The 23,148-nt window shown below is 39.7% G+C and overlaps 1 protein-coding gene across 1 annotated transcript; it reads right to left on the reverse strand.

Annotated features, from left to right (window-relative positions):
* Window positions 1-908: 908 nt before the first annotated feature.
* ankrd50l (ankyrin repeat domain 50-like) lies at window positions 909-19,552 on the reverse strand. Its single transcript, XM_007227748.4, has 4 exons — window positions 18,828-19,552; window positions 8,106-8,353; window positions 3,571-7,167; window positions 909-3,049 (listed from the first exon to the last, which is right to left on the reverse strand). The coding sequence occupies exons 1-3, from the start codon at window positions 19,262-19,264 to the stop codon at window positions 3,572-3,574; spliced, it is 4,281 nt and encodes a 1,426-aa protein (XP_007227810.3). The 5' UTR covers window positions 19,265-19,552; the 3' UTR covers window positions 909-3,049; window position 3,571.
* Between the last annotated feature and the right edge of the window lie 3,596 nt (window positions 19,553-23,148).

Below are 23,148 nucleotides of genomic sequence, written 5' to 3' on the forward strand. Positions count from 1 at the left end.
AAACAACATTAACAAAAGGAAATAGGTGATGTCCACCTATATACAGGGTTTGATTATCATGTGCACTGATCATTTAAGTGCACCTTATAGTGCCAAAAATATGATATGTGCCTTGGCATTAAATACTGCCTAAAGTGCACTTTAGTGTAGTTTTTTTTTCAAGAAGCATTAAGGTGTACATAATATGTACATCAATATGAAAAGTAGTACATTTACAATATACTTTAAGTGTATTAAAAATGATATTTAAAAAACACAGACCTTAATCTACCTAAGTTATATGAAAAAGTTACACATTACAATACGCTATACACTCAAGAGCACAACCTAAAGCTAAAATATAATTAAGTTGCCATAAGGTGTTGCAAAATAGCACATTTAGTATGTATTTAAGTATGTTTTAATGCTAAAAGTATGTATGTATGTACTTTTCCATGTTAAGTATACTGTTAAAAAATATACTGCACTATGAGGCACTTTTCTTTTATAAGGGATCCAACAGCAGTACCTGATCTCACTAATGTTCTTGTGGCTACAGGCACTCAAATCCTCACAGCAATGTTCTAATATTATATATAAAGCCTTCTCAGAGGAGTAGAGGCTGATACTGCAGCAACGTGGGTGGACGTTTGGACATGCAGCTTACATTATATAAATAATATATCCACCAGATGTACTGTTGTTTTTTCTTTTTACAGAGGTGAGACATGTTTACAGCAAAGAGTTGATTTGTTCCAAGAGAAAAAGAGAGAGAGAGAAATAGAGAGAGATTAAAAGATTAGTTATCTGATGAGCTCCAAGCAGTTTTTCCACAGGTGAATGTTTGTTTTCATCCCTTCAGTTGCAGCCGTAAGCAACTGATTTCCATAATCAATCATTTCCATAATCATCCACATCTCACTTTCCCCAAGAGTAAAAGATGTTTTAATTGTATAAAAATGAATTAAACTGTGAGAAACAGAAAGAACGCTATAAACAATGTTAAACACTGTAAATGACATGGCAGATTCTTGTATTCAGCTCTTTTGGATAATTATGACCCCGACATGGTCCTTCAAATGTCTAGTTTTCAGTCTCTTTGGCTATGTCCAGACTACCAGTACAGATCTGATTTTTAGCATGCCTAAATTGTATCCAGATTATAGTATTTTTGCACTATATGGTGCACTGGATTATAAAGCGACTATAAGTGGATGTCAATTTGGTCTGGTCTATTTTTATACACGAGGCGCACCGGATTACTAACCAAGTTAAGTAAAGCTAAGCTAAGTAAACAAAACTGTAACAAAAAAGAAGACTTTCTTTTAAAGTCAATCGAGTGCTGAATGGTAATCTACACAGATTGTTCTCCTGAAAACTGTTTATTTGTGTGAGTAAAGCGCTTTCACTTACAATTACATCTTAGATTACTGAATTTCTCCATCACTAAGGCTGGAGCACTAGCATTAGCGGTTAATCACTCCAGCAGTGCTAGCCAGGGTTAGGAGCAGGTTATACGTCGATAATACTCTCCTCTGAACAGGGAAATAATGAGCATGGTTAGCAGTTCATGCTATGCTACTCCAGCCTCGCTGCTGGAGAACTAAACTGATACTGGATTAAAAGGTGGCCTGTAGATTTTTGCGAAAATTAAAGGATTTTTGATGCACCTTATAGTCCGGAAAATACTGTATTTTTTATATTCTAGACAGCCAGAAACCACAAAACCAAATCCAAACCACACTTGAAGGTGGTTTAGAAACATGATTACAATCAGATTTGTCTCAAATGTGTCTTAATCTGAACATTCAAATCAGATTTTAAATGTCTTTGGTGTCAGAAGTGGGTTCCATACTATTTATTATTATCATGGCATTCTGGATCATTGGATTCTGTTACAAATCTGATAAAATTGTTGTATTTATTTTAATATATCAGTTAGGGGTGTGCCATTCCATATCGTATGCAGTAATTACATTTAATTTTCATTTTGTTGCAGTAATTTTTGTAATTCAGTGTTTTCGTATCGCCACGAGTATCGTTATTGTTATTGTTATACCATGAAGATTTATTTTTTCAGATCCTGCAGTCTGAACATAGCCTTCCCCTTTTTACATTCTCAAATTGTACTCTATGCGTTTTTTATCCAAATTTAACAGCCTCTGTTAGTATTGCAGTGTCAGTAGCTGACTGGTCTATATACTGGTCAGTGTTCAGATACGGGAGAATATGACATAAATCACAATAAGCAAACAAATACAAACATAAATATAGTCGCTGATAGAAACAGCACCAAAAAAAATAATAATAATAAGCCAACATATTCTTAAAACAGTCATCACTGATGACCAAAGCAATTCCTAAACAAAAAAAAGTACAAAATCCTCTGAGGGACAGTTAAGAATGGTTCGGGTGTGTTTTTGGTGATGTGCTTGAGCCCTTGTTGGCAGGAGTCCTGGGTCACTAAAATGCTGGGGTACATTCCAGAGAGGGAGTTAGGGAGTAAATGAGTGGTTTAAGACAGAAGAAGCCCAGAGAAACAGCATCGACACACAGTTCAGCCACATTCATTGTCTTCTTTCTTCTTTCTCACTTGGTGCCTCTGTCATTTCAGTTGCACTGAAAATAGTTTGTCCCAGCTGACACAAGGAGACGACCGCTGCAAACTTCCTATATATACACATCACAGTCCTGTAACTGTGTCCCATAAGGAGACGTTCTATATATTTTCCTGCATAGCACTACGCTCCCCAATGTGTTCCTGTGTACGTCTGTTTTCCTGTCATTGTGTGTGTCTGAGTGTGAATAATAAAAAAAAAAAGGAGGCACGGCCAGCTGTTGTCTGTTGTGATACAACATAAAAGAAAATCTCTGGAATGTACACAGCATAAGTCCTTTGAAGTCTTTTGGTTCCTCTTTGTTCCTTCTGCTATGCCAGTCCTGCAGGAGGTCAGAGGTCAGCGTGTGGTGGGATCTCCTCTACCACCTCCCTCCGCCCTGAGTGACTCAAACACACAGCAATTATCCACACCACTCTGCCCTCCTAGAGCTCCTAATCACCGAGGGTTGCCTAAAAGAGACAAAAGTTGTCATTAGCATTCCAGACATTCTCTCGCAATAGACTGCAGAGTTGAAACCAAAGAACTAAATATTTCATGCTCTTAACTTAATGACTCTAACATGTTGAATTTCACACTGTTAAAGTACTGTATTTATTTTAAGGCGCACAAACATCTATTTTCTGGTCTATTTTCATCGTAAGGCACATTTTATGGAACAATAGTAAGGAACAAGGGTGTCGCCACATGTGTTTCCCCTTCTAATTTTAGGAGGTCTTGCCACTGAGGAAAGCGCCCAAGTAAACAAAACTGTAATTCTTAAAAAGTCAAATAAGCACTGCCTTCTAATCTACAGAGATTTCTTTTCTAAAAAATAATGCTGTACTTCAGCAGAGTAGCTTTACTGCTCCTTAATACCTGACTGTTACGCACACTGTTGATTTTTGGGAAATTAAAAGATTTTAAGTGCACCTTATCATGTGAAAAATATGGTAGCCATTTTTTCCTTACTAATCTGAGCACATTCAATTACCTTAAAGTGGAGTTTCCCTCTTGTAAAGTGCTGCGCTGGTTGGCCCCTCAAACTGCAACTTGATTGCCTGTTTAAGGTTGAGCTGGGGATCTGTGGTTGTAATGCTGAAGACAGATTCTTCCAGTAAGGCACTGTGTAAGGACATGGCTGAGAGGTCAAAGGCTGGGGAGATGGATGTCTTTTGAAGACCTTCCCAATTCTCCCTCTGTGAATGGGACTGGAGGTGACGAGGAGGATATCCTAATGGTGGACTGTCTCTACTTTTTGGCTCTCTGATGACACCCTCTTGGTTTGGTGTTAACCCTAAGGACATCATTAATGAGTTCCATTTTCCTCCTCCGCTTCCCACTTGCTGGGGGCACTTTCCGAGTTCATCCTCAATCAGGTGAGTGGTTTTGGATTTTAAGAGGTAGTCACCAGCTTCTGGGGACCCAAGCACTTTGAGGAGCATGTTTGAGTCTTGCAGTGCAAGGAAAGAACATGGTGCAAGGGGAAGGTTAGTTTTGGGGAAAGCCTTCTGCTTGTTTCTGGACGCACTTCCCTGAAAGCTCGGAGGGTTTGAGACGGGCATAGGAAGAGTGGACGGTCGACTGCGGCAACGAGGGAGGGAGTGCTGCTGGATCTGCTGAGTGAAACTCAGGGAGTCGGCAGGGACAGTCTGCACAGTAGCCAAAGAGTGGCATGTGGATGAAGATGTCTGAGAGCCAGGCATTGAGTGGAATCTTTCAGCCGTAGAGGCTGGAGAACATGAGGCTGACAGAGATGTTGAGGAGGTTGAAGAAGTGGCTGTGGCTCCACTGGAACACCCCTCCCCAGAGAAAGACTGAGTTTTGACCATGGATGTATGGGAAGAGGAGCCTAATGGAGCCCCAGATGGTGACGGAGGTATGATTCCAGGGAAAGGCTTTGCGCCATAGCTCTCCAGGAGACGAATAATGTTGAAAAGACCTCTCTTTCCTGCAACTTTTACTGGAGTCCGGCCATAATGATCTACGTGATCTGGATCTGCACCTTTTTCCAGAAGCATGGCGACAATTTCAGCATGTCCTTCTTGAGCGGCAATGCTGAGTGCTGTGGCACCTTGCTTTTTACAGGCTTGATCAACATTAATGTCCCTGGCTCTGAGGAAGAGTCTGCCAGCGGAGGTGAGACCTCTCCATGCCACAGAGTGCAGTGGTGGCCGACCTTCCTGGTCTAGTGCATTTGGGTCTGCACCATGTCCCAGTAAAAGCCCAATCCCATCTAGGTCACCTTGCCAAGCTGCTACATGCAATGCTGTTCGCCCCTCAGCATCTCTCGATTCAAGTGGGACTCCACCTTTTTCTATGAGCAAGGTGGCACTATCCAAGCGTCCTTCCAGAATCAGTAGGTATAGAAGAGGTCTACCCTCTGCATCTCGCACATCAGTGTCAGCTCCTCGTCTCAGCAGCAGTTCCACCACTTCAGTATGTCCCTGCAGGGAAGCTGCACTGAGGGCAGAGTGTCCATCATAGCTTCGATGATCAATGGGTGACTTGCGGTCAAGCAATAGTCTTACAGTACTGCAGTGACCCTCCTGTGCTGCCAAAATAAGGGCGGTCCGCCCTTCCACGTCCAGTTCACCAACACGTGCCATGCTGCCTCGCTCTGTCAGAACAGCACAAACACTCTTGTGACCATCACATGCAGCTGCATGAAGTGGAGTCCAGCCTAAATCATCTTTGTGATTCTCGTCGAGCCCGCGGTCGAGTAGCGCTTTCACAACCTCAACACTACCTTTAGCTGCAGCCAGGCATAGAGCTGTACGACCTTCTCCATCGATACCATCTACTGCAGCCCCCCAGAACAACATGCGATTCACTGTGCCTGCATGTCCCATGGCTGCTGCAGCAAGGAGAGGCGTAACAGCAGAAGGATAAGCTCCAGTACCCTCATCCACATCAGCACCAGCCTCTAAAAGTAGCTCAACTACTTCCTCGTGGCCTTCGTAAGAGGCTAAAAGTAAAGGAGTCATTCCATCTTTGTCCTTATGTTCTGGATCAGCACTCCTTTCCAACAGCAGACTTACAACCTCTCTGTGCCCTCTACCTCCTGTTGCTGATGGTACACACAGGGCAGCTACAGAAAGAGCAGTGCGCCCATCTCCATCTGCTAGGTCCACTTCCGCACCTGCATCCAGAATGATCTCGACTGCCTCTTTATGGCCCATGTAGGCAGCTGCAATGAGGGGAGTGCGCCCCTCATGGTCCATGCAATCAACTTTAGCACCATGGTCTAGAAGGGTCATCAAGACCTCCTCATGACCCCCCCAGGCAGCAGCTCGTAAAGCTGTGCGGCCATCAGGATCACAACCGTCCACATCTGCTCCTGCTTCAAGAAGCATCTTCACAGCTTCATTATGGCCACCCCATGCAGCTGAACGCAGAGCAGTCCATCCATCACTGTCTGCATGTTCCAGCAGGGCTTGAACAGCTGGAGTGTCCGTTCCCTGGTCTTGAGCCCACTCAAGCAGTATTTGAAGCACACCAATGTGGCCTTGCCTGGCCACAAGGGTTAGAGCCGTCTGACCCTGGTGATCACTGAGGGAAGGATCCGCCCCTCGACACAGCAACAGTGCAACAATATCCACAAGCCCTGCATGAGCTGCGGTAGACAATAGTGTTCGTCCATCTGAAGGGTCTGTGCGGTTCACGCTGACCCCACTGTCCAAAAGTGCTCGCACAGAGTCCTCCCTCTGCAAGGCTCGCCGAACTATCCCTCTTCTTCCACCCACACAGTGTATTCCCACACTAGGGCCATTGTCTGGGGAACAGGTAGGAGGATACACTCCACTTTTCATCAGAAGCTGTAGCACATCCTGCTGAACCAGCACAGGGATTTGCTGGGAACTGGCCTTTGTGCAAAATGTCAAAGTGGGGACACCAGTCCATATCATCCATAAAGCGAGCAGAGATGGGTCCCCAGCATGAATTCCGCTGCTGAGAAGATGGTGGCCCAGCTGACATATGTCCTCTGTGCTCAGGGTTTTAGATCTTAGCGACAGGGACATGGCGAGAGAAAGGTGACCATCCTTCACACTGCATAGAAACTTCTGTGTGCAGTATTTCACATCAGTTAACCACTCTGCGAAGCTGCCATGGAACAAAAGTTTACTGCCCTCAGGCCCCTCCACAATCAGGGGTGCCAGAGCACGCATTAGTGACTGGAAGTCCTCATGTCCCAAGCAGTTGTCTCTGGCGTATGCTGCAAAGTACAGCTTTTCAGGAGTGAGAGGTCGTGGGGAGGCCAGCAAAATGTTGAGCAAAGGCCTAACGTGGACAAAAAGCCTTCGGGGAAAAAGCCGCTGGCAGAGCCACAGGTAGAGACCGTTCAGCGTTCCAGGAATGTCCCGGATCTCCCTCAGTCCTACAAGACCACATGCCACCCCATCCAGTACTTGCTCCAAAAAGAGGAAGCAGCCACCGCTTTTGATGTGCAGCAAGTTAAGCATGTCGGCCGTTTCTGGAGTGAGCTGCCGGCGCAGCGCTCCCTCCTGATCCAGCCTCCGAAGAATGTAGTGTTGAACATCCCGCACGGCTGCAGGTTTTCGCAAGTCGTCGAGACACAGCTTCCGAAACCCTGCAGAGAGAAGAGAGAAGAAATCAAAGAGAGAATGACAAAAAAATAATAAATAAAAGGGGAGATTTGGACAAGCGAACGATGAAAGAAAAGAAATGGGCAACATGCTGAGTTTCTTCCGTGTTCTTTCTTTTCCTAGCCAGATTGACTACAGAGTTTAAAACTCCACCTATCCCTCAGAGGCAACTATAAGTAAACTGCCTGATCTGAGAAGCCTAAAGGCTGAAATGAAAAGAAATGGGGGAAAAAAAAGCTTATTTTTGACAGATAGATAAATATCACTCAGCAGTAACATGCTTTCTTGGCCTGTCTTTCATATTTAAAAAAAGTGCTAATAAGTGCGTGGGTCTCTAATCTCTTAAAATCAGATTTACTCATTTGAAAGGATGTGGGCAGATGAGAACAAAAGCGTAAAAGATGTGTGGAGAGAGTGAAAAGAGCAAAAAAGAAGAAATTACTAACAAAAAATAAATAAATAAATAAATAATACTTTTTTTTTTTTTAGATTGTATTATGCCTGGGACTAAACTTACCAATCGAGAACAAAGACTCTGATCTATATACATGAGAATCTTCTTTAAAATATGCTTAAAAACCTATGGCCAATTAGTTTTTGTGATTGCTAACTTCCTAAAAGAGTGGAACATCAAAGGGCATTCAAAATTATAAATGCCACTAATGAAGGCGCCACACTGTGTAAATTCTTTGAAAATTGAGACGCTGCTTCAGGGATTCCGACATTATTGTAGAATCAGAATTATTTTACTCATGAAATGGTACACAGTATTCATTACAGGCAGCTGTGGAGTAATACTGTGATCATAATGTGTTTTTAAAGCCTCGCCTTTTTTTTTAAAAACCTCGCCTTTTGCACGTGAGATTTTACAGCATATGGGTGGTTTCATATTATATATACTTATTTATATATGCTAGTATACCTGAGAACATCTTGCAGACAGCTTTGTTCTGTCTCCTTGCAGAGCAGACCAGCAGAATCCAGGGAGGGAAAAGTTGAAGGTGCCTGAGAAGAAGCTCCGCTATTGAAGTACTCTGAATGGCCATGGATCCACTCGTCACCCCCTCAGTAGCACCAACACATCCGCCATAGCCAGCATTCAGAGAGTCCACCACTATGTACACAGCCTGAGCTGGAGAAGGTAGGGACAGCAGGGGCTCTAGTACCGCTCTGAGAAACAAAAATAAATAAATAAATAGGTTATTTTAGGTTATTTAGGTTTTTGACAGTTCAGTTTCAGACCAAACCCTGTATCATATCTGTACCCTACCCCTTATTTTTAAGTGTCATCCTTTACCTCAGTTTTTAGAGGCCCTCTTAACTTTGTTCTGAGACAACCATTAAAAACCTGATAAGTCACCAACATAAATAAAAATTACACTGCTTTATTACCAGGTTACTAGTCACTATTCTATTATCATTATAATAGATGAATGGTGATGTTCAGTGACCTTGCTGATGTTCTTTATTTCAATTTAGGGCATTTTATCCCTTTTTAATGTATATTTGTGTGTGTTACTGTTTATCATCCACTCCTAATTCCCTTAGCTACAGTATTCACAAGCTTCTTCCACCTTAAATCATGCAGCCGTCTCAGGTGACAGAACATGAATCCTGCACCATTTAAGGTGAAACAGGATATTTAGCTTGCTTGGCTAGCTAATGAGACAAACTACTAGCAATTTTAAATGCTTATGGGACATTTTTAAGGATCATAATCTATAGAAACTACATTAAACTAAGATTCTGAGATTATGCAATGGATATAAACATTTTTTTTTAACAAAGAATATCATCCATTTGTTGGTTGGTTTCCTGCTGGAGATTTCTCATTACTCTTAGTTTGGAGTGCCATTTAGTAGAGTTTAGATTCTCTGTCCGAGGCCGACCCAATTTTTATTTTTTTTTTTAATGCTTTTTTTTATTTTATATAAAAGCTATGGTGTGATAATCACAGTAAAGCAAAGTAGCCGTGTGAAGCTTTCCTTAATTTCCTTAATAAATATTTTTCTTAAATAATAGGTCTATGCTTCTTCAGTGTTGCAATGTTAAATAACATGATTCCAAACAGATTTCGCTCATTCAAACAGCCCAAAAATATTTCTAAAAAGCTCAGTTTTAACACTTTACTTATTAAAAAAATGTCAGGTTTAAATCAGGCCCTGGCTCGGGCTCACAATGACTGTTTATGGGGCAGGCTACATTTTTTTTGGGCTCGATCTAAGCTTTTTTGTTTTTTATGTAGCCAAAACACTTCACCCTACCCCTCAATCCCAACATGAATTGTGACACTCTACCCTTAAGCCTTTTTCCTCTGTTTTGCACATTTATGCCCAAGTAGTAGGGGCAAGGGGTGAAATGGTAAATGGGATAGGGCCTTAGAGTAAAAACATTTTTTTCCACCGAGCTTCATTCTTTTCCAGCATCCTATTATGTGTAGCCATGGTCCTTTAATCAACCCTGAATTGACTAATGCAGCTTTAGAAATGGCACATAACACATTGTGATTTAATTACAATGGCAGAGGGGAGCAGTAACAAATGGGACAATTGAGGGGAGGAAGAGGGGGGGTTTCACACAAGAAGCAGAGGAGGAAGTGTCAGCGGCAGGGAAAGAGAGGGGAGGAGGGAGATGACAGAGAGGGGAAATAGAGCAAGGCAGTGGAGAAAACAACAGTGTTTAACTGATTACAGGAACCAGAAAAATAAGATGAGATGCCACCGTGCACGGATTAGATTCATGTCGGCGCAGGAACACGGCCGATCACGAATTCATTCATTTTAAGATTTAGAATTAAATCAGCCTCCTGTTTCTTCAACACCATTTATCACTCCTCCGGTGTCTTCTTCCTTCACACTCGCAATCTCTTCCCACTTGTCTCATCCTCATCTCTCTGGCCTGAGGTGTGGCTGATGTGGCATGGTGAGTCAGTGCTATGGAAGCTCAGAGATTTCCTGTGCCTTCTTGCACGCTGGGAGACAGCTAGACGTCGGCGCAGACCGAACGCGCATGCTGTTACCATATCAGACTCGTGCTGCTGAAGTGCCAAAGATAACTCTGTTCCGGTCAAAGCGTAGCATCCTTATATACCGCCACCCTCTCTATTACACACTTAACCCTGTACTGCTCTAACTACTTAAAGGAAATCTCTATCGCAAACGCTATATCGCAATAAAAAACAGCAAAAAACAGTAATCTACTCTTTAATCAGGCATTTAAATGGCCTTTTTAAAAGGTAAATAAGAGCGTTTTCTTCTGGGATTAAAAGTAAGAATTCAGCTGTAACTGGAAATATCTGCACTGCAAAACTGTGCTGGGCTAAGGTGCACAGCTTGCCACACGTGCTCATGTTTACAAGCACGTGCCCAACCACGTGGATGGAGGCCATTCGGTTACCTCATGTTTACTCCTGCCCCTACTACTCTTTTACAGTGTTCATAGTCTTTTTAACCCCCAAAAATTCCATGATTTTTTCATTACTTTTCCATACCTTCAAGGCAAATCAACATCAGTGCAGAAATAAACAATAAAACCAAAAATCAACTGAAACTATATAATCAAAATTGATTATAGTACGCCTAAAATAAATCTGGCACTCCATTGTGTAGGGATAAATTACAAATTTAACTCTGAGCTGATGTATTTATTAGCTCAAAATAGATTGTCTCTATCCATAAACAGAAACACAAATTTGTAGACAAAATTTCCATGATTTTTCCAAAACTTCTAGAGTTTTTTTATTTTTCCATAACTTATCCACTCCTGGAAATTGCTATTTTCAAATTCCATGACTTTTTCCAGGTTTTTCATGGTCGTACAATCCCTGCCTTTAAGTTCTGCACCTCACTCACATTAAAAACTGCTTATCTCACTTACTTATCTAAAGCTGATTGATTAGAACTTCCCTGACCTCAATTTATTGCCTTGGCTCTTGAGTCTGACTCTGAAGCTCAGTATTTAGCATTCAGTTCAGTCATTGCAATTATTGATGAATCATGCAGGATATTTGATCTGCTCCAATCAAACTCTGCCTTTCATCTTCACAGATCATTTGCTTCTTGTGATAAAGAGGCTTGGGGTAAACGAGGTGAGCAGGATCTGCGCAACTTGATCCCCAATCCATTGTTTACAGCTGCTCATGTTTCATCCACCACATCGTTCTGCATGTTTAATGGGTTTTTCTTCTTTCTCCTGGACCCTGAAGACACAGCTATGAATATAAACATGCTCCTCTGCTTCAAATATATTGGTAGCTTCTTATCTCCTCACGAATGATGCTTTTATAAGATGATAAGAGGTACACACTCCAAACACTGAAGTTACCAAACCCTATAATCTGCTTTTTGCACTGTTCTCTCCACATGGCGGTGATTGAGATGGTAAGAACTGGGAGCGACCTTCTGGTTTAGTGCAGGGAAGAGGGGGGGCCGGAGCACGCTGTGGTCAAAAGGATAAACACAGTCGTTGACCTTGCATACTCCAGCTGGACAGTAGAGCAGATGAGGTGATTGGAGAGTTTGAACCTTTCAAGGGAAAATTGTCCTGCGTGCCCAAAACTCAGTAGAACTGCTCAGCACGGCAAAACCACTCCACAAAATATTTTATCTTTGCCTGCAGTCTAAATTTTATGGAGTGAGAAATGATTGGGTTTATGGCAAACATAAAACATATGAACACCTGAAGCCTCAGCTATGAAAAATCATGGACATTAGTAGACCTCATTGTATGTTTGGACCTTTTTTTAAAGCATATTATATTATTATATTTGAAAATGTTGCATCAACATCAAATTCTTGCATATATAGGGTCTGTCCTATTTTAAGATGTTTAGTCAATAACTTACCGCATTCTTTGGACTAATAATTCTCATACATAAGGTGCCTCGGATTATAAGGCGACACTAGTAAGGAACAAGGGTGTCGCCATGTTTCCCTTCTAAGTTTAGCAGGTCTAACAGTAAATAAAACTGTAATTCTTAAAAAAAAAAGCTTTCTTCCAAAGTCAAACAAGCACTGGATGATAATCTACACAGATTCTTAAGAAAACTGTTTATTTCGGTGACTAAAACGCTCCTGTTTTATCAGCTAGCGGTTCGTCCCATGTAGCTTGTTTTACCATGGTAAACACGCAGACTACAGTCCGATATACTCACCTCTGAATGGAGAAAGCTGTTAGCGGCTAATGCTAATGCTGCTGCACCCAGCCTTAGTGCTAGAGAAACTTCACGGAAACTCCTTTATAAAGCTGTACTTCAGCTGAGTGGCTTTACTGCTTCTTAATACCTGACTGGTAAAATTCATACATAATGTGCACTGGATTAAGAAAAAGAAAGAGAAAGAAAAAACTACAGTTGCATCTAAATTTGCCTTTTTAAATAATTGGCATGATCCAACACACTGACCTATACAATGTCAGCGGGAATCATTTATGTCCCTGAATATTCCAAAAATAAAAAGTGAAAAGTGGTGTCATGAAAAGAAATAGGTACAGTTCAAAACAACAACAACAACAACAACAACAACAACATCCTAAAACTGGCCTCAAGACCGATATAAGACAAGAAACAAGCTTTTTTTTTTTTTTTTTTTGGATCAACCTTGCTTGGAAAATTGTCTTGCCTCAGTCTCAGGGTCATAATGACAGTTTTAGATCAGCCGTTATTGAACAAATAAGGCATTGTATACAGAGAATGAACGAGTCCTTTAGTCAACGTAAATCACTAATCACTGTGTAAAAAACAAAACTCAAACAATGGTACTTTTAAAGAGGCAAAGTTAATTTTCATTTTAATGTTAAACTTAAAAAATATATTTTGGATCATTCCAAGTGAAACGTTCACACGAAGAGTGTTCACACAATGTAAACAGCACCAGATAATGCAAAGTAAATCAAACCCTAATGTCCTCTCAATATAAACTCTTGTAACTGTAACTCTAAAACCAATACAGCGAACCGTCCACAAACCAGCTAACGTTTACTGAACACACAGAGAACTCGTTTTAAAGATGAGCTGTGTACATCAAAGAGTATGTCAGTAAATACGACAGGAGCTCAGGAAGCAGAATCCCAAAGCAACTGCAGTTCTTTCAGGTCTTATTTACACACACACACACATTCGTTCTCCTGCTTGTGCTTGAGGGAAAAACATCTCGGCAGATTGTGTGTTAGGGGGGTGTGGAATGTGGGGCCATACCTCTGCCCTGTGATCAGCAAATAAATGCCAGGGAAGCCGTTAGCAACAAGTAAAAAAGGCTCTCTGAACAGAGAGATGGGGAGAGACTAGGGCTGCAACGATTATTCGATATAATCGAGAATGTTGATTATTTAAATTTGTCGACAACAAATTTTTTTGTCGACTTGTAAATCGTTAATTTGTAACATCACCGCTTTACACAAAGTGCTGAGGCCAGAAGCGCAATGGGAGATAAAAGGGTTAATGGATCACTCACACAGTTTATACTCAACTTAATCTGTGCCTCCGAAAGTGCACAAACACAACAGATTACATATTTACTTACTAATATTAGGTCTGTCACAATATTTTCTATATCGATTATTCGTACAATAAATTAACATTACCTCAACCATTTTTGATAATCGTGATATAAGATCGTCTATGTTTATTGTGTGTATGTTTGTTCACATATAAATAAAACAGTGAACAGTATTTTAGCCAGTCATGCTTCAATATCTGCGACTCCATAACATATACACAGAGTGGACTAATATAGGTGAAGTATATAATATATATAAAGTATATAATTCCCAAACATTACATTACATTAAATGATTAAACCAAAATTTGGTTTCTTTAAAAAAAAAAAAAAAAAAAGTGTATAATTGTTTTTTTATGCTATTCTGTTAAAATTATGTCAGTGGCATTTACTATTCTGAAAAAAACAAAAATATCCTGTCTCTCAATCATTTCTGGGATGCTATGCCATACACAAAAAAATATGTTTTAGCCAGTCATGCTTCAATAACTGTGACTCCATAACATACAAACAGTGTAGACTAACATAGGTGAAGAAATAAGTATATAATTCCCAAACTAATTACATTAAGTGATTAAATAAAATTTTGTTGTCTTTAAAAAAAGTGTATAATTTTTATGCTATTCTGTTATAATTATGTCAGTGGCATTTACTAGTCTTTAAATTATTTATTTTTTTAATTGTGTATCGCAATAATTTTTGGCACTATATATATATATTTTTTATTGTGACAGGCATAACTAATATTCATAGTTTCCACGTTTAAACAACATCTAGACATGCAAATGGCTTTTAAATCTCATGTTCAGCTGTTTTTAGCTGGAGGACATGGCAGAAATAATCGTTGACTAATCGACTAATCGAATATAATTGAAAATAACCATCAGATTAGTCGACTACCAAAATGATCATTAGTTGCAGCTAGGGGTGGGCAATATTATATCGTATACAATATATCGTGACACAGAAATATCATGATATTAAAAATCCATATCGTGATAATAGGGATGTTCTGTCTTAAAAGTAGTCTATTATTTACTGTGAAGCTTTAGGTGTATTTATTGTATAATTGTTTTAGTTTGCAGTTTATATGCATGCACTAAATATTCTGCAATATTTTTTGCTGCATTATATTATTTTATGCTATATAATTTATTTTGCCATATTATGATTATGCTGTTATACTATTAAACTATATTCCTGAAATGAATGAATTATTTTAGTTTTCCTATATCGCCAAGTATATCGTTATCGCAAAAATACCCTGAAATATCGTGATATTATTTTAGAGCCATATCGCCCACCCCTAGTTGCAGCTCTAGAAGAGACAGGGAAAATTTGTCGCTTGTCAGAGCGGCGACCTCACCAACTGGACCCAACCCGACACAGCAGGGGCACATTTTTCCAGCCTTTGCTCCCCCTCCCCACTATAAACGGGTTGTAAATAGCGTTGTCCATTCATGCCATTCAAGGCCTATTGTGATAGCTGTGAATAGGCTGCATTATTGGGTCGAGAGAGATAAATAAATAAATATAAGTGCCAGGGAAGCCGAACAATCAGCCCTTTCCTGTCGTTGACATAGAGAATGTCTTTCAGAGGGGTACAGACGATGGCTTGGTGTCAGAGGAGGAGAGGACGATAAAAGCGAGCGCAAACAGGGTTTAGCCCAATTGCCCTCGCAAATTGCCACAGGAGAGAAGAGGAGGGTGGTGCTTCACTACTCCACTCCAACACAGGCAAAACAGTTCAGCTTCTGACAATCTGCTATGAAGATGAGCACACAAGAGCTCGCTCCATGTGCGAATCCATGGTGTGGAAATACAGGCACTTCTCACTGTCATCTTACTGTCATCCCTTAAAAATGATGAGTTTCTTTGATTTTACTGAATTGAAAACCTCTGGAATATAATCAAGAGGAAGATGGATGATCACAAGCCATCAAACCACCAAACTGAACTGCTTAAATTTTTGCACCAGGAGTAAAAGGCATAACTTTATCCAAAAGAAGTGTGTAAGACTGGTGGAGGAGAACATGATGCCAAGATGCATGAAAAAACTGTGATTAAAAAACCAACCAGGGTTATTCCACCAAATATTGATTTCTGAACTTTTAAAACTTAATGAATATAAACTTTTTGTTTTCTTTGCATTATTTGAGGTCTGAAAGCTCTGCATCTTTTTTTGTTATTACAGATATTTCTCATTTTCTACAAATTATAAATGCTATAAATTACAATATTTTTATTTGGAATTTAGGAGAAATATTGTCTGTAGTTTGTAGTAGTGGAATAAAACAATGTTCATTTTACTCAAACATAAACCTATAAATAGCAAAATCAGAGAAACTGCAATTATACCGCAGTTCCATTATCGCTGTTTACTGAATGATTTTGAGTTAAAAGAGGAGGAGAAAATACGATCTGTTTGGTTATAAACACTATAGTTCCATTGCTGCTCTGTTTGTAGCTGTGCTGTTTGTAGCTGTTTGGTTTGTAAGCGCTGCATCGTGGCTAAGTTACCTGTATGTGGTGGAGTAATAACACTTTATATTTGATATTGACCTTTTTATGTCACAAACCATTCTTACACTGTAAAATAAACATAATTAAAGTGTCTAAATCATATAAAATGAGCAAAAATGAGCTCTCATTACTTTGCCTCGTTGGTTTTAGTGCCAAGTGCTTCCATTCTCTAATGCCTGAGCTGCCGTTTTTTTTTTTTCTTTTCAGTGAAGTGGGCGGGGCTAAGCTACTATTTCATTGTCTTTTAAACTCGGTCACTCAGATTCTTGAACCTACCTCAGAAATAACCCTACAGCACCTTACTCTCTACACGTTTAAATGTGAAGGACATTTCTCAGAGGCACATGTTCACTTTTACTTTACTGCAAAAATGTTATAATTGTACTACTGAAACTTTTGCACGTTTTTCATAGTTCACTGCTGTAGATAATCATGTACTTGCTTATACATAATATCCATAACACATCACTGTTATGTATATATTTCCATCCACTTATTTAATATTTATATTTAGTGAATTTGTTATTTCTTGCTTTATTGTATATTTTCTACTTTTCTCTTTATGTGGCATATTTGGCGAGGAGCAAAAAAAGAACTTTATTTTACCAGAAAACGTGTTTCTAATATTCAAGATTCAAAGAATTTGTAGTGCACAGTTAGAATCTTAAATCTTGTTTATTGGCTGGTTAATGTTCTATTCTGATGGACAACAAAAAAGGAAATACATGAAGTCCTTTGTAACGGACGCAGGGTTTGAAAGGGTTAAGTAGATTATGATCTGTTTGGAAAGCTGAGGGTGGTGTTTATTTACACACGTTCTTGGAGCATTTTAAGTAAGAGAAGTGCAGTTTTACATGAATGGCTAATGAGAAATGCAGAGAGGGAATATGCTAGCTGGAGCCAGAGTGTAACTGTGAAACATCAGGGCTTCTCACAGGAACACAGAGCAAACACAAAATGCCGAGAGACCTTTCAAAGGCAGACAGCAGATAGTCCAGTGGGGATTTAGTGTGCTAACAACAGAAGCACTGCAGGAAAGAGATATCAGAACAGAGCTTCTTTAAAAAAAAGGAGAAAGAAAAAAGAAAAACAGATGTGAAAAGGTAAAACTGCTCAGCAGGGAAGGGAGACTGTAGGTGTGTTAACCTCAACACAAAGTACAAACTTATTAAGGAGATAATTGCTGCATTGAGACATGTTTCAAGCGGTAAGAAATGGTTTAGCACAGATACTTTGCTGGTTTCTATATTAGGGAAGTAGAGACACACACAGACACAACTTATAAAGCATTGCATGAATCAGAATGGGCTAAAGTAGTCCTCTGTTGCATATAGAGAAAATGTACACATCTTTAGATGAGATGCTAACTGATGCTGAAACAAAACTTAACATAATGCAAACAAATTCAATTTAATCAACTTCAAAATCCTGTTGATGCTGCACTGACTTCGAAGAATTGGGAGAATGATGTCTCGACTCACTTTTCCTTTGGGCTTAAAGCTCTGCCAAATGCATTATGAATCTTTGATGGTGAAGCGTATTATTTTGAGTCACTCAGCTTGTCCAGAAATGCATGTGTGATGTTTTAAGGTTAAAGATATCGAAACAAAAGGAGCCTTCTTTTTTTGTACTTTGTGTTCATTTCATCCATATTTCGCACATTCTCTAAAAGCTTATACGTAGACATGGTTGGAATGGGGCAATATCACTGGAAATTTGTGGGGGCAATTGTACAAGCAATACAAGACCACTGTTGAATGAAGACGATAAAGAAGAAAAAAAAATAAATCTATGGCATTTTTTTAGGACCTTTTCATGACTTCCTACACTGTCGCCATGTTTGTTCTGTCAGAACCTTTTAGCGTAAACAGACTTCTAGTGAATGTATTGCTTAAAGCCCATGCCACAGCAAAGGACACACAGAAGAAATGTGGGCAGAGATGGTTAAATTCGAAACAAAGGTATTAATTTTATTACATAAAAGAAGCATGGAAAGGGGTGGTTCAAATTGTTCCCTTAGAATTAGGCTCCCTAAATAGTGTTAAACACTATTAAAAATCGAGAAAAATAGCCGCCAAGCTACAGAAACAGTTTTTTGCACTTTTACAACATTGTTAGCGTTACTAAAATAAATGTTTTATGACGGGATTTTTTGTAAGAATAAAGTTTAAGTGTTCGTCTAAGGAGGGAGGTTTCGAATTTCCTTTACGTGATTGGCAGAGAGAGAAAGAAAACTGCGTAATAGGCAGAACTGGCCGAAATTAGGTGGAACTGGCCAAAAATAGACGGAACTGGACGAAATTAGAGGACCACAAGTTAATTAGACCAGATTACCAGATTAACTTGTCGGAATATATTGTTATTGTTGGAGAGCTTGTGCACGAGTAGTATGGAGGCATTGTAAATAGTGAGAAACCCAGAAAATCAGGAGGAAAATGCGTGGGAGGCAAACATTTGATTAGACATGAACACCCAGGTTATTTGGCAAAAATACTAAGGCACAGGGATCACGAATATTAGTAGATTATATATATTTCAATGAAAACGTTCTATTTAACAGGCAGTGTAGTCTTAGACTATTTATGAATTGGCTTAAACGCCTTAAAGTTGAAATCTAAAGTGCTCACCTTTTAAATGTGTCATCAGGGTCTCGCTGGCAGTGAATTGGTTCCAGGCTGGCAGCAATAGCAGGGCTTGCCAACAAGTGGCTGTAGCTGGGTGCCAGCAGTGGACTGTCCCTTAGCTGCTCCACAAGGCCCAGCACGAATCTCCAGACCTCCATAGTGCCCGCATCCTCCTGTTGGCAGTAATGCCAGGCCAGGCATCGCGATGCCAGACCTAACGCTTTGCCTGTTTCTGACTGAGGCCACACCAACTCCGTGCACAAGGCCGTCTTGCCCGTGCCTTGACCCCCCGTCACAAGAACCCCCTGTGAGCCATGGGCAGAACCCTGCGGCCCTTTGGCCGCATCCCGCGCCTCCAGGCACCTCTTCAGCTTCTCCAGGGCCCATTCCCGACAGTGGAAGCGCCGCCCCCGCAGCAGGCTGGGGCTGGAGCCCCTCATCTGGCCCAGAGAGACGGAGTGACGATGGCCCTCGTGAATGATGGACCTTGCTCCATGTCACTCCAGCAGCAGCAGAATGGATACTGCTGCCAATTAAGAGCTCATTCTGAAATTATCCAGCCATTCCTTTAGATCAGTTTTACAGTCGTCTGCGTAAGAGGATCATATAAGGTGCTGTGGCGTATTTGTGTTGAACTCAGTCAATTTTCGTATTTCCCCCGGCAGTGATGGATTGGAAAGTGTGTCGTCAGATGCTTTCTGGGTGCAGGTGCTGTTCTGCTTTCGTTAGCAGTCCTAGAAAAGGACAAAACACACAAACCTTGAGGTTCGCAAAGCTCTCCGAAAGCAGACTGCAATATGCTCCAGCTGATACCTCAATACTTGAACTTGCTGTGGCTTTACAGTTCTCCTGTCATCTATGCAAATGTTAGGGTAAGACTTAAGACTATAACATTAGAATCATATCGATTCTAACAAATAATTGAAAAAAAATATATAGAAAATAGGATTTATTTCTCAAATCAGATGTGTTGAGAAGACTTTTTGCACTGTTATTTGTAAGTGATCAGATTGGATTGCCTGTCCAGGCATCACAAATGTATTTACGTGGTTTTGTAATGGTTAATTAAGATTGTTGCCAGTAACTAACCTATGGCGAATATTTTAGATGGTTTCTGGTTGTGCAGACTATCAAAAATCTATGTAGATTTGCCAAAAGTTGGATTTGGGCTGACTGTTTAAACAAAGCTTTACAGCTGCCTGGAAGAGCAAAATATTAACGCTGGGATACTATGTAAAAAAAAATAATCTAATTTATTAATGAAACAAATTCATAACCCTACACAAACAAATTATATCATTATTTCACAATGCTCATTTGGGTAAATCTAGTTTTTAAACAAGCACATGAAAAAATTAGACTTTGAAATAATTGCAATGAAATTATGTAAATTATATTTCTGTCATTTTAAGACCACTTAGACATGTAGACCGTATAGACATAAGACCACATAGACCATTTAAGACATGTTAAGACATCTTATACCCATTACTTTACATCCAATTAATCAGGACTAATTCAACTCTTTATGTTAAGTTGAGCAGTCTGTCAGTCTGTTCAGTCATTTAGCACTGACAATATCCACAATATGCTTTGAAAAGTATGTTTGTGTATCATGATTAATTAAAAAAAAATTAAAAATTATCACAATACAATAATATATATTGTCATATTGCCCAGCCCTATAGCAGAGACTGGTGTTGGTCAACATATCCCATAGCAGTGCGAGTGAGAAAGTAAAAGACACAAAGAGAAAGAAAGCATGTAAGTATGAATGAATGAATGAGTGAGTGAATAATCTAACCATCTCTGAATGAATGAATCAATAGAACGTCCCACCCCAGAACTTAAACTAAGACAGAGAAAGTGAAAGAGTTCCAACATGATCAAACACATTCTATGCTATACTTAAAACATGCAACTTAAATGACCTTTAACTACAGTTTAAACTAAGTTTCAGTCTGTGAAAAAAAACAGAAACAGAAGTCAGAAAGAAAATGAAAGGAAAAAGTGGAATCTCTTACTGTGTCTCAGATAATGATCTCTGTATCACTGTCCCCTCCTAGTTTAATGCTCTCCCAGAGGTCTTCGGTTCCAGTCTCTCTCTTCCTGCTTTCCTCCATGTCTGTACGTCTCCTTCGTTTCTCTGAGCAGGTCTCATGGGTTATGCTGACAGGATTGGAATCTCCTCCTCCTTTCACACACATATACACACACACTCTCACAGCTGCTCACCGGTTTTTCTTGTTCTCCTATATCTCCTCCCCTCCCGGTTCCTGACATGCCAGGGCATGAAGCAAAGAGGAACAGAGCAAGAGAGAGAGAGGGAACATGAGGAAAGAGAGAGAAAGAAAGAGAGAAGCAGAGACACCAAGATTCTGAATGAGTTATGGAAGCTTAAGGTTTGTTTTGGGGTCAAAGTTTATGCACAGACAGGCACGCTGTAACTGGCGGCCGCCACTCTTCCTCTTTCTCTCCCAAATCCCTCAGGAAGAGAGAAGAAGCGAGGCTGGATTTTTGCTCTAAATATACATCACATGCTTACAATTCACTGGAGGCCATGAAACAGAAGAGTGCCTCCTCTGTAGATCTGGATGCCTCATTCATTCCAACCAGCAGCCAGTGAAAGACTGCTGGAAACCTCACACAGCCAGTCTGTGTTTGTGTATATGTGTGTGTGTGTGTGTGTGTGTCATTATATGAAGCACACTCACTCAGAAAAATAGGTCAATCACCACCTACCAGATCTGTATACATGTATGTTAGTTTGCAATTTATTCACAGGAAACCACACCTGTAAAATACCCAGCTGTTTATCAAACGCCCGCAAAGCTTAAGCACAGCTTACCTGAACTCAGACACACCTGTGGGCAACTTAGTAGGCTACACACCACGTGTACCGTGACCACGCCCTTCCTTTTACCGTCACCTTCCAACCAAACACGGACACATTTTTTACATTCTTTCTTTTATGTTCGTTCCTAATGGCAGTGCCATGCTAAAATCTCACAGCAGGATTCAAATGGGGGCCATGCAGGTCAATGACACCACATTTAGAGACCAAACAAAGAACAAAACAACTCCCAAACTAATGAACGCCTCACTTTTCTGACTATAATGCCCTTAAATGTTCTTAACTATTTACTGATTTATGAACTTACTTTCTAAATTCGTAAATACTTCTACAACTTTTCTACAATACAGCTCTGAAACAAAAAAAAATAGAGACCACTTAAAAATTATGAGTTTCTTTGATTTTACCAAATTGAAATCCTCTGGAATTTAATAAAGAGGAAGACGGATGATCACAAGCCATCAAACCAAACTGAACTGCTTGATTTTTGCACCAGGAGTAAAGCAGCACAAATTATCCAAAAGCAGTGTGTAAGACTGGTGGAGGAGAACATGATGCCAAGATGCATGAAAACTGTGATTAAAAACCAGGGTTATTCCACGAAATACTGATTTCTGAACTCTTACAACTTTATGAATATTAACTTGTTTTCTTTGCATTATTTGAGGTCTGAAAGCTCTGCATATTTTTTTTTTTGTTATTTTACCCATCATTCTCATTTTCTGCAAATAAATGCTCTAAATGACTTTTTATTTGAATTTTGGAAGAAATTTTGTCAGTGGTTTATAGAATAAAACAACAATGCTCATTTTACTCAAACACACACACACACAAACACACACACACAAATCATAAATATTTGTGCACCATTTACGCTATAGTGTTGCCCAATATTTGACATTTTTTATGGCACATCTACATACAGTAACAACAATTAGGTGCACAAGTGGGTTATAAATGAAAAAAAAAGTCTAGTAGTCCAGTACAGCTGTATTGCCATGTGGTTCAGCCAGACCTGACTCTTTCTGTAACACTTTTTTAATATTTAGGTAAGACAAGAGGTGGAAGCATGTTTGCAAATATAATTAAAGTATAGATACAAAAAAAGTTCAGTTTTATCACTAATTAGGTGTATTTACAATTAGTGTAGCTTCAAATATAATACAACTATAGATGCTAAATAAGTTAAATTTTATCACTAATTAAGTGCGAGTTATTTGTCATTAGTATAGCTACAATATTAGTATAGCTACAAATATAAGAATTAAATTAAAATTGAGTGTATTTATCATTAGTGTAGCTACAGAAACACTTCACTCGTTCAAATTTCACGTTCCACCTTAAACGGTGCAGCAGTTACAGAGAGCAGTTACGCTGTAACATGCAGGCGGCAGATTGAAACTGCTGTAGCATTTAAGGTGGAACGGAAAAGTCGAATAACAAAGCTGGCGAATGAAAGCCAAGTTGGGC

Source organism: Astyanax mexicanus, chromosome 11 (assembly GCF_023375975.1).
Source record: "Astyanax mexicanus isolate ESR-SI-001 chromosome 11, AstMex3_surface, whole genome shotgun sequence".
NCBI lineage: Eukaryota > Metazoa > Chordata > Actinopteri > Characiformes > Acestrorhamphidae > Astyanax > Astyanax mexicanus.

Coding starts and splice junctions, on each gene's coding strand:
- ankrd50l (XM_007227748.4), bottom strand. CDS start 19,264: ATGAGGGGCTCCAGCCCCAGCCTGCTGCGGGGGCGGCGCTTCCACTGT. Junction 8,354..18,827: donor CCTGATGACACATTTAAAAG/GTGAGCACTTTA, acceptor TTTGTTTCTCAG/AGCGGTACTAGAGCCCCTGC. Junction 7,168..8,105: donor TGTCTGCAAGATGTTCTCAG/GTATACTAGCAT, acceptor TTCTCTCTGCAG/GGTTTCGGAAGCTGTGTCTC.